The 11,673-nt window shown below is 39.4% G+C and overlaps 1 protein-coding gene across 1 annotated transcript; it reads left to right on the top strand.

Moving 5' to 3' along the window:
- Positions 1–6,517: 6,517 nt before the first annotated feature.
- Positions 6,518–7,006, top strand: LOC129534978 (histone H2B type 1-A-like). Its single transcript, XM_055393511.2, has one exon. The coding sequence runs from the start codon at positions 6,518–6,520 to the stop codon at positions 7,004–7,006; it is 489 nt and encodes a 162-aa protein (XP_055249486.2).
- The last annotated feature ends 4,667 nt before the right edge of the window (positions 7,007–11,673 follow it).

Below are 11,673 nucleotides of genomic sequence, written 5' to 3'. Positions count from 1 at the left end.
GAACCTACCTGATAAAGAATTCCGAATAATGATAGTGAAAATGATCCAAAATCTTGAAAACAAATCGGAGTTACAGATAAATAATCTGGAGACAAGGATTGAGAAGATATGCAACAAAGGTTAAATGAGGATCTAGAAGAAATAAAAAAGGGTCAATATACAATGAATAATGTAATAGATGAGATCAAATACACTCTAGAGGGAATAAATAGTAGAATAACAGAGGTAGAAGATAGGATAAGTGAGTTAGAAGATAGAAGGGTAGAAATAAATGAAACAGAGAGGAAAAAAGAAAAACGAATTAAAAGAAATGAGGACAATCTCAGAGAACTCTGGAACAATGTTAAACGCCCCAACACCCAAATCACAGGAGTCCCACAAGAAGAAGACAGAAAGAAAGACCATGAGAAAATACTTGAGTAGATAATAGTTGAAAACTTCCCTAAAATGGGGAAGGAAATAATCACCCAAGTCCAAGAAAACCAGAGAGTCCCAAACAGGATAAACCCATGGCAAAATATCCCAAGACATGTATTAATCAAATTAACAAAGATCAAACACAAGGAACATATATTAAAGCAGCAAGGGAAAAGCAACAAACAACACACAAGGGGATCCCCATAAGGATAACAGCTGATCTTTCCATAGAACTCTTCAGGCCTGGAGGGAATGGCAGGGCATACTTAAAGCATTGAAAGAAAATAAGCTACTGCCCAGATTACTGTACCCAGCAAGGATCTCATTCAACTATGAAGGAGAAAGCAAAAGCTTTACAGACAAGCAAAAGCTGAGAGAATTCAGCATCACCAAACCATCTCTCCAACAAATGCTAAAGGACCTTCTCTAGACAGGAAACACAGAAAGAGTGTATAAAGTCAAACCCAAAACAATAAAGTAAATGGCAACGGGATCATACTTATCAATAATTACCTTAAAATGTAAATGGGTTGAATGCCTCAACCAAAAGACAAAGACTGGCTGAATGGATACAAAAACAAGACCCCTATATATGTTGTCTACAAGAGACCCACATCGAAACGAGGGACACATACAGATTGAAAGTGAATGGCTGGAAATAGATATTCCACGCAAATAGAGACCAAAAGAAAGCATGAGTAGCAATACTCATATCAGATAAAATAGATTTTAAAACAAAGGCTGTGAAAAGAGACAAAGAAGGACACTACATAATGATCAAAGGATCAATCAAAGAAGAAGAAATAACAATTATAAATATATATGCACACAACATAGGATCACTGCAATATGTAATACAAATGCTGACAAGTATGAAAGGGGAAATTAACAATAATACAATAATAGTGGGAGCCTTTAATATCCCACTCACACCTATGGACAGATCAACTAAACAGAAAATTAACAAGGAAACACAAACGTTAAATGATACAATAGACCAGTTAGACCTAATTCATATCTATAGGACATTTCACCCCAAAACAATGAATTTCACCTTCTTCTCAAGCTCACACGCAACCTTCTCCAAGATAGATCACATCCTGGGCCATAAATCAAGCCTTTGTAAATTCAAAAAAATTGAAATCATTCAAAGCATCTTTTCTGACCACAATGCAGTAAGACTAGATCTCAATTACAGAAGAAAAACTTCTAAAATGCCAACATATGGAGGTTGAACAACACTCTGCTGAATAACTAACAAAATATAAAAGAAATCAAAATATGCGTAGAAACGAATGAAAATGAAAACACAACAACCCAAAACCTGTGGGACACTGTAAAAGCAGTGCTAATGGGAAGGTTCATAGCAATACAGGCATTTCTCAAGAAACAAGAAAAAAGTCAACTAAATAACCTAACTGTACACATAAAACAACTAGAAAAGGAAGAAATGAAGAACCCCAGGGTTAGTAGAAGGAAAGAAATCTTAAAAATTAAGGCAGAAATAATTGCAAAAGAAACAAAAGAGACCATAACAAAAATCAAGGAAGCCAAAGCTGGTTCTTTGAGAGAGTAAATAAAATTGACAAACCACTAGCCAGACTCATCAAGAAACAAAGGGAGAAAAACCAAATCAATAAAATTAGAAATGAAAATGGAGAAATTGCAACAGACAACACAGAAATACAAAGGATCATAAGAGACTACTATCAGCAACTATATGCCAATAAAATGGACAACTTGGAAGAAATGGACAAATTCTTAGAAAAGTACAACTTTCCAAAACTGAACCAGAAAGAAATAGAAAATCTTAACAGACCCATCACAAGCACAGAAATTGAAACTGTAATCCGAAATCTTCCAGCAAATAAAAGCCCAGGTCCAGACGGCTTCACAGCCGAATTCTACCAAAAATTCTCAGAAGAGCTAACACCTATCCTACTCAACCTCTTCCAGAAAATTCTAGAGGAATGTAAACTTCCAAAGTCATTCTATGAGGCCACCATCACCCTAATACCAAAACCTGATAAAGATGCTACAGAAAAAGAGAACTACAAAAATCCTTAATAAAATTCTATCAATCAGAATTCAACAACACATTAAAAAGATCATACATCATGACCAAGTGGGCTTTATCTCAGGGATGCAAGGATTCTTCAATATACGCAAATCAATCAATGGAATACACCACATTAACAAAATGAGAAATAAAAAAACATATGATTATCTCAGTAGATGCAGAGAAAGACTTTGACAAAATTCAACATCCATTTATAATAAAAACCCTCCAGAAGGAGGGAATCAAAGGAACATTCCTCAAGATAATAAAAGCTATATATGACAAACCCACAGCAAACATTATCCTCAATGGTGAAAAATTGAAAGCATTTCCCCTAAAGTCAGGAACAAGACAAGGATGCCCACTTTCACCACTACTATTCAACAAAGTTTTGGAAGTTTGGCCACAGAAATCAGAGCAGAAAAAGACATAAAAGGAATCCACATTGGAAAAGAAGAAGTAAAACTCTCACTGTTTGCAGATGACATGATCCTCTACACAGAAAACCCTAAAGACTCTACCAGAAAATTACTAGAGCTAAACAATGAATATAGTAAAGTTGCAGGATATAAAATCAACACATAGAAATCCCTTGCATTCCTATACACTAATAATGAGAAAATAGAAAGAGAAGTTAACAATTCCATTCACTGTTGCAAAGTAAAGAATAAAATACTTAGAAATAAATCTACCTAAAGAAACAAAAGACCTATATAGAGAAAACTATAAAACACTGGTGAAAGAAATCAGAGAGGACACTAATAGATGGAGAAATATACCGTGTTCATGGATTGGAAGAATAAATATTGTGAAAATGAATATATTACCCAGATAATTTATAGGTTCAATGCAATCCCTATCAAGTTACCAATGGCATTTTGCACAGAGCTAGAACAAATAATCTCACAATTTGTATGTAAATACTAAAAAACCTCGAATAGCCAAAGCAATCTTGAGAAAGAAGAATGGAACTAAGGGAATGAACCTGCCAGATTTCAGGCTCTACTACAAAGCCACAGTCATCAAGACATTATGGTACTTGCATAAAGATAGAAATGTAGATCAATGGAACAAAATAGAAAGCCCAGAGATAAATCCATGCACCTATGGACACCTTATCTTTGACAAAGGAGGCAAGAATATTCAATGGAGAAAAGACAATCTCCTTAACAAGTGGTGCTGTGTAAACTGGTCAACCACTTGTAAAAGAATGAAACTAGAAAACTCCCTAACAGCATACACAAAAATAAACTCAAAGTCGATTAAAGGCCTAAATGTAAGGCCAGAAATTATAAAACTCGTAGAGGAGAACATACGCAAACACTCTCCGACATAAATCACAGCAGGATCCTCCATGACCCACCTCCCAGAATATTGGAAAGAAAAGCATAAATAAACAAATGGGACCTAATTAAAATCAAGAGCTTCTGCACAGCAAAGGAAACTATAAGCAAGGTGAAAAGACAGCCTTCAGAATGGGAGAAAATAATAGCAAATGAAGCAACTGACAAAGGATTAATCTCAAAAATATAGAAGGAACTCCTGCAGCTCAATTCCAGAAAAATAAATGACCCAATCAAAAAATGAACTAAACAGACATTTCCCCAAAGAACTAAACAGACATTTCCCCAAAGAAGACATACAGATGGCTAACAAACACATGAAAATATGCTCAACATCACTCATTATCAGAGAAATGCAAATCAAATCCACAATAAGGTACCATTTCACGCCAGTCAGAATGGCTGCTATCCAAAAGTCTACAAGCAATAAATGCTGGAGAGGGTGTGATGAAAAGGGAACCCTGTTAAATTGTTGGTAGGAATGCAAACTAGTACAGCCACTATGGAGGAGAGTGTGGAGATTCCTTAAAAAACTGGAAATAGAACTGCCATATGACTCAGCAATCCCAGTCCTGGGCATACACACAGAGGAAACCAGAAATGAAAGAGACACATGTATTCCAATATTCATCTCAGCACTGTTTACAATAACCAGGACGTGGAAGCAACCTAGATGCCCATCTGCAGACGAATTGATAAGAAAGCTGTGGTACATATACACAATGGAATATTACTCAGCAAGTAAAAAAAATACTTTTGAATCAGTTCTAATAAGGTGGATGAAACTGGAGCCTATTATACAGAGTGAAATAAGCCAGAAAGAAAAATACCAATACAGTATACTAACGCATATATACGGAATTTAGAAAGATGATAATGATAACTCTGTATACAAGACAGCAAGAGAGACACAGATGTATAGGACAGTCTTCTGGACTCTGTGGGAGAGCGTGAGGGTGGGATGATTTGGGGGAATGGTATTGAAACCTGTATATTATCAGATGTGAAGGAATCATCAGTCCAGTTTCGATGCATGATACAGGATGCTCGGGGCTGGTGCACTGGGATAACCCAGAGGGATGGGATTGGGAGGGAGGTGGGAGGGGTGTTCAACATGGGGAACACATGTACACCCGGGTCAGATTCATGTCAATGTATGGCAAAACCAATACCATAATGTAAAGTTAAAAAAAATTAAAAATTAAATAAAAATAAAGCCCAATTGTTTTGTATTTTTAATGTGTTTTTATAACTAATGTGTTCATTTAATCTCTGAATTTACAAATGTGAAAGAAACACAGCTCATTAAAATATCTAAAGGATTCTTTTTCTTAACATGACTTCCTACATAATATATGTATTATATTTAGGTTTTAGTCCATTTTGAGCTTATTTTTGCATATGATATGCTGTTAGAGAATGTTCTAATTTTACTTTATTGCATGTAGCTATCCAATTATCCCAGCGCCACTTATTGAAGAGACTGTCTTCTCACCACTGTATATTCTTGTCTTTTTTATTATGGATTAATTGACCATAGCATATAGGTTTATTTCTGGGCTCTCTCTTTTGTTCCACATGTCTGTTTTTGTGCCAAAATTATACTTATTCGATTAATGTAGTTTTCTGATATAGTTCGAAGTCAGGGAACCTGATTCCTCCAGTTCTGATCTTCCTCCTTAAGATGGTTTTGGCAATTCAGGGTCTTTCCTCTTTGCATACAAAATTTAAAATTGTCTGTTCTAGTTTTGTGGAAAATGCCCCGGTATTTTCATAGCAATTGCATTAAGTATGTGGATTGCCTTGGATAGCATGTTTATTTTAATGATATCAATTCTTCCAATCGATAAACAAGGTAAACCATTCCCTCTGTATTATCCTCACTTTCTTTGATAAGGATCTTATTTTTTCTAAGGACAGGACTTTCACCACCTTAGGTACGTTTATTTCTAGGTGTTTTATTTCTCTCTTTTTTTATTCGTTTTCTCTCACCCTGGTGGCTTTTCAGCAATAAGAGTGATCATTTTTTTTGAGAAATAACTGCTATAAATCATTAATCAATTCCATTATGTGTGGTATTTGGGGGACCTAAATAATGTTTAAAAAAACAATTTAAAATGTGCAAAATGGTAAATATTTTTAGTGTGTATGTGTAAGTATTCCTATTTCTGTTTGTGTTCTGTATTTGGAGAATGGGATTTTGTCATTCTCTTCGCACTGATCACTGGTTTTGATAAATTTTGGAGATAATAGCTGTTCATTTAATACCTATGATTTTCAGGAGCACTCTGCTGAGGAAGCCAGGACATTCTGCTCATGCCACTATAGGTCAATCAGGAGAAGATTCTGTGTTGGAGTAAAATGTCCACCAAGTGACCTGAGTCACTCTGATGCCTGAAAGAGCTGGAGTTATGGAGGTCAGTCATACTCTCTCAGGAAGCTCTAACTGATCATTTCATTTTTCAGCTTAGCTGACTTTCACTGAGTTTGGCTGACTGGGGGTTAAACGTGGGGGAGGGGCGTGGCAGGAGTTGGGAGGTGGGACATCCAGTGTCACGTGACATGGGCTGCCATAGTAACAGGCCTGCCTTGCATGCTATCCAATCAGATATGGACAGTGTCTGTGACGTCAGGGAAAGCAGGGCTGATAAACTCGGCCAACGGCCTTCAACCCCCTCATTGTTCTTCCGTCTGAGCTATGGGGAACGGTGGCTCTGCTATGGCCCAACCATCTGACAACTGTGAGGAGGGCCTGATCCCTGTAGAAACTGGCGCCTCCGAAGTTGGGCCCTCTGAAACAGAGACTGTGAAAACAGAGGCCTCCAAACCAGAGTCCTATGATGTGGAACCGACAAAGGCCAAAGAGAAGACAGCTAAGGGCCGCTGTCGCCGTCGCCGCGGCTGCCGACGTGACAGCTTCGCTACCTATTTCCCAAGGGTGCTGAAGGGAATACACCCTGGCCTGCGTCTTTCACGCCAGGCCGTGAATGTCCTGGATTCATTCGTGAAGGACATGTTTGAACAGATTGCCGAAGAGGCCGGGCGCCTGGCCCGCTCCACCAGGCGCTGCACCATCATGAATAATGACATCCAGACAGCTGTGCGTCTTCTGCTGCCTGGGGAGCTCGGCAAGTATGCCATTTCCGAGGCCACCAAGTCGGTCATCAGATACAACACCCGCAGATGAACTGCCCCAGGACTATCTGACCATCGCAAACCAGACTTTAAGGGTTTTCCCCTTAGGCCCTACATTAAAGCATTTCTACCCCAAAGAAAACATTAAAAACCTCATTAACTTTACTTCAATATGTGCCAGTTGTGTCATTTGTTCAACGGAAAATCGTGTACTTCATTCTTAACGTATTGCCACTCGTCACTTTCCTAAATGGTTATCTCTATTCGTGGTTTCTCAGCGATTTTAGGGATCTTCATGGTCAAAATTCTTTCCCTAAAAGTTTCATTGGCCTTTTCCATTTTCATCCTCCCATCTGTATTTAGGTATCATCCGGAGATTTTTATATGGGGTATAGCAACCGATAAAGAACAGTATGATCTTCCCGGGTGGCTCAGGAGTAAAGAATCCGCCTGCAGTGTAGGAGTCGCAGGAGAGGCAGCTTCCATCCCTGGGTCATAAAGATCCCCGGGAGGAGGGCATGGCAACCCTCTCCAGTATTCTTTCTTGGAGAATCCCATGAAGAGAGGAGCCTGGTGGGCTACAGTCCATAGGGTCTGCGAAGAGTCGGGCACCGCTGAAGGAAGGTAGTACGCAGGCATATAAAGAGCAGTGTGTGTGCGCATATGTGCTCAGTCACTCAGTCATGTCCGACTCTTTCTGACCCCATGGACAGGAGCCTGCAAGGCTCCTATCTCCTTGAAATTTTCCAGGCAAGAATACTGAACTGGGTTGCCATTTCCTACTCCAGGGGATCTTTCTGACCAAGGGATAGAAGCTGTGTCTCTTGCATTGGCAGTCAAATTCTTTACCACTGCACCAGCAGTAGCAGATATAAAAATCACACTTACCCATTCCATTCCTTCAATCCCAGTTCGCTTCCATGTGTAAAATAGGACTCAAATACAATGGAAAATAAGAAAATTCTAAATTTCTGGAATCAAGCACCATATCTTCTGAAATTACCTTATCCAGATTTCTTTGATCCTATTTTTTGTTTGCAACCTGGAACATTTTGCCTTTTTAAAAACAAAAACAAAAATCCTGACTGAATCGCAAACTTTCAGGGATGATGGGATAGTCCAGTGACAGCGAACGTAACCACAGTCTCCACAGTAGCAGCCAACAAGGGACTGGTAGCCCATGAGACAAAGCAATTGGCCAAACGTATGGTGGAGTGAGGAGGGCTGAACAAATAACAACCTTCCTGTGACACTCAGCCTAGAGATGGAGTGGGAACATGGGGGTGATAGTTTCCCTGATGTTTTTCCATTCAAGCACCTGCTTTTAACCATGGTGATTTAAGTACAGGCATCCATTTCATGGGGCTTCCCAGGTGGTGCTAGGGGTAAAAAACCTGCCTTCTTAGGTGGGAAATGTAAGAACCATGGATTCGATCCCTGGATTGGGAAGATGCCGTGGAGAAAGGCATGGCAACCCACTCCAGTATTCTTGCTGGAAAGTCCCATAGATAGAGGAGCCTAACTGGTTACAATCCATAGGGTCTCAAAGAGTCAGACATGAATGAAGCGGCTTAGCATGCACACATCCATTTCTTGGGTCTTCCCAGCTTTTGCTGGTAGTAAAGAACCTGCCTGCAATGCAAGAGACACAGGAGACCCAGGTTCTGTCCCTTGATGGAGAAGGTTCCCTGAAGGAGGGCATGGAAACCCACTCCAGTGTTCTTTCCTGGATAATTCCCAGGGACAGAGGAGCCTGGTGGGCCACAGTTCATAGGGTCACAAAGAGTCGGACACAACTGAAGAGACAGCGCACATGCATGCATCCATTTCTTGTTGTGGGACACGTCTCAAGCTCCTTGCATCAAAATAAGGAGGAGGAAGATGTTCAGCAATTAATAGAAATAAGATGGCTCCTTCTTCTACCTCAAGTATTTGAGTGCTATTGCTTATGATTATATTTACTGAATTTAATGTCCATTGTGTTTTCTTCTTGGTGCACTGACATTTTTATTTCTATAAGTATATTGCTGAAGTTCAAAGTAGTTGGTGATTTTCCTATTCCTTTTATTTTTGTTTGTTTTGAGATTTTTTATTTTTTTAATTAATTAAATTTTATTGAAGGATTATTGCTTTACAGAATTTTGCTGTTTTCTATCAAACCTCAACATGAATCAGCCTAGGGTAAAAATATATTTCCTCCCTTTTGGCACTCCCTCCCATCTTCCTCCCCATCCCACCCCTCTAGGTTGATACAGAGCCCCTGTTTGAGTTTCCTGAGCCATACAACAAATTCCTGTTGGCTATCTATTTTGCATATGGCAATGTGAGTTTCTGTGTTACTCTTTCCATGTAGCTCACCCTCTCCTCCCCTTTCCCCTGTCCATAGTTCTATTCTCCTATTTCTTTTTTATTTTATTTTTTTTTATTTCTAAAAAAGAATTTTATTAAAAAAGCACAAATGCAAAGAAATGAACAGAGGAAAATTTATGCGTCGAACCTGGACTGGTCACTTATGATAATATACATGCTACAATTCCATTCTCTCCAATCATTCCACCTTCACCCTCTCCCACAGAGTCCCAAAGACTGTTCTAAATGCCTATGTCTCTTTTGCAGTCTCTTATACAGGGTTTAGGTTACCATTTTTCTAAATTCCATATATATGCGTTAATATACGGTATTGATGTTCTTCTTTCTGGCTTACTTCACTCTGTATAATTGGCTCCAATTTCATCCACCTCATTAAAACTGATTCAAATGCATTCTTTTTGATGGCTGAGAAATACTCCATTGTGTATATGTACCAAAGCTTTCTTATCCATTCATCTGCAGATGGACATCTAGGTTGCTTCCATGTCCTGGCTATTATAAACAGTGCTGCAATGAACATTGGAGTACATGTGTCTCTTTCAATTCTGGTTTCCTCGGTATGTATGCCCAGGAGTGCGATCGCTGGATCATATGGCAGTTCTATTTCCAGTTTTCTGAGGAATCTCCACACTGTTCTCCATAGTGGCTGTACCAGTTTGCATTCCCACCAACAGTGTAAGAGGGTTCCCTTCTCTCCACACCCTCTCCTCTCTCCACACCCTCTCAACTTTACTACACCCTTGGAGAGAGAGAAAGCACTCTGTGATTTCAGTCCTTTGTAATTTACAATGTTTTTCATTAGAACTTTATATTTCATTATATTTTAAATTATTCATTTTGAACGTTAAGCAACAAGGATATGCTGTACAGCACAGAGAAATATACCAATTATCTAATAATAAACAGAGTATAATATATAAAAGAGCTGAATCACTATGTTGTAAACCTGAACAAATATAACATTGCAACTCATGAATATATCCATAAAAATATTTTAAAGTTAAAAAGAATATATCAGTACCACAGTTATTGGATGTAAAAATCTCTGAAGGATGTGACTCTCGGCAAAACAATGAGAAAAGCTAGGAGGATCTACAAAATTCCAACCTCTTCACCCCTGCTGTAGTGCTTTCTCTAGGTCAGTCATGACAGAGTTCGGTAAGTTCTAAATTATTTTCCTAGCAATTTCATTTCCCAGTTTATTCTCATTCTCCTAAAGTGTACCATGGAGTTCTTCAGAAGCAGTTTATGTGTGATATGCAATAGATAAAGTGAAGAAACTGATATACCCATCCACTACCTCTATTATACTTTACCCACAAATCCCAGTTTATTTACATATTTTCCAAATATCCTAGTTAATCAAATATTTAAATATATAAATGGGGACTGATATATAGTACAGAAATGGCAAAACAAAAATTTCACACACATTTCAATTTTCTAATTTCCTGGTTTTTGAAATTGTTTTAAAAATTCATACAGGAGAACAAGATGACAGGAATAGGTTGACGTCGAGTATATCTCTCTCCACGGATATATCAGCAATACATCTTCAGACACAGAAGTGCATGCAGAACACCAGCTAAGAGTGGGCAGGAGTCATTGACCAGCGGAAAATAATATATAGACCAACCTTGGTAGGATGAAGGAACTAGGGGGAAAAACAGGACTGTTAGTAGGACTGGACCTGCCCTCGGCAGGTGGGGGAACTGAAGCAAGGGTCTGATCCCCACATCAGGGCAATTGTCTGAGTCAGAGGAGAAACATTTAAGGCTGAGAGTGAAACAGCTGATCTGTGGCAGCCTAAATGGAATGAGAATCAGACAGTCCTTGCAACCATACATGCCCAAGACAGGGATGCAGATCCCCTGGAAGGTGTAGAGGCTGGTAGCTGGAGTTTAGGAATTGTGGAGCAATCCCAAAGTGAGGGCTGCTTTTGACTGTGGAGAGACTGATCAAGGGGATATGAGGGAGGAGACTGTGGTGGGAAATGCCTGTGGAGGAAAGCCAGGCAGCCATGGAAGCTAGGTGATACTGCTGAGTCACGTTTGGGGGTGGAGCCATCACCATAGCCTCTCTCCCCCCACAGTGCCAGCATTGGCAGCTGAACAATAGAGAGGCTGTCCCAGCAAGCACCTGACGCACTGAACTACAGAGTAGGACCCCACCCAGGGTGCCCCTTTAAGTGCCTGATGTGCCAGTCTACAGAGTAGGACCCAGCCAGGGGGGCCCCTATATGTGCCTGATATGCCAAACAACAGAGAATGTCCCCAGGCAAGGAAGTCCTTTAAGTGCCTGAACAGGTGGAGCTATGGAGAAAGACTGGCCAAAGAGGCCTTCTGATCA

Source organism: Moschus berezovskii, chromosome X (assembly GCF_049115385.1).
Source record: "Moschus berezovskii isolate FMDL1 chromosome X, NW_MosBer_1.0, whole genome shotgun sequence".
NCBI lineage: Eukaryota > Metazoa > Chordata > Mammalia > Artiodactyla > Moschidae > Moschus > Moschus berezovskii.
This window is presented reverse-complemented; position numbering and strand designations above follow the sequence as displayed.

Bases quoted from the DNA above. Each gene is read 5' to 3' on its own strand.
- LOC129534978 (XM_055393511.2), top strand. From the start codon at position 6,518: ATGGGGAACGGTGGCTCTGCTATGGCCCAACCATCTGACAACTGTGAG.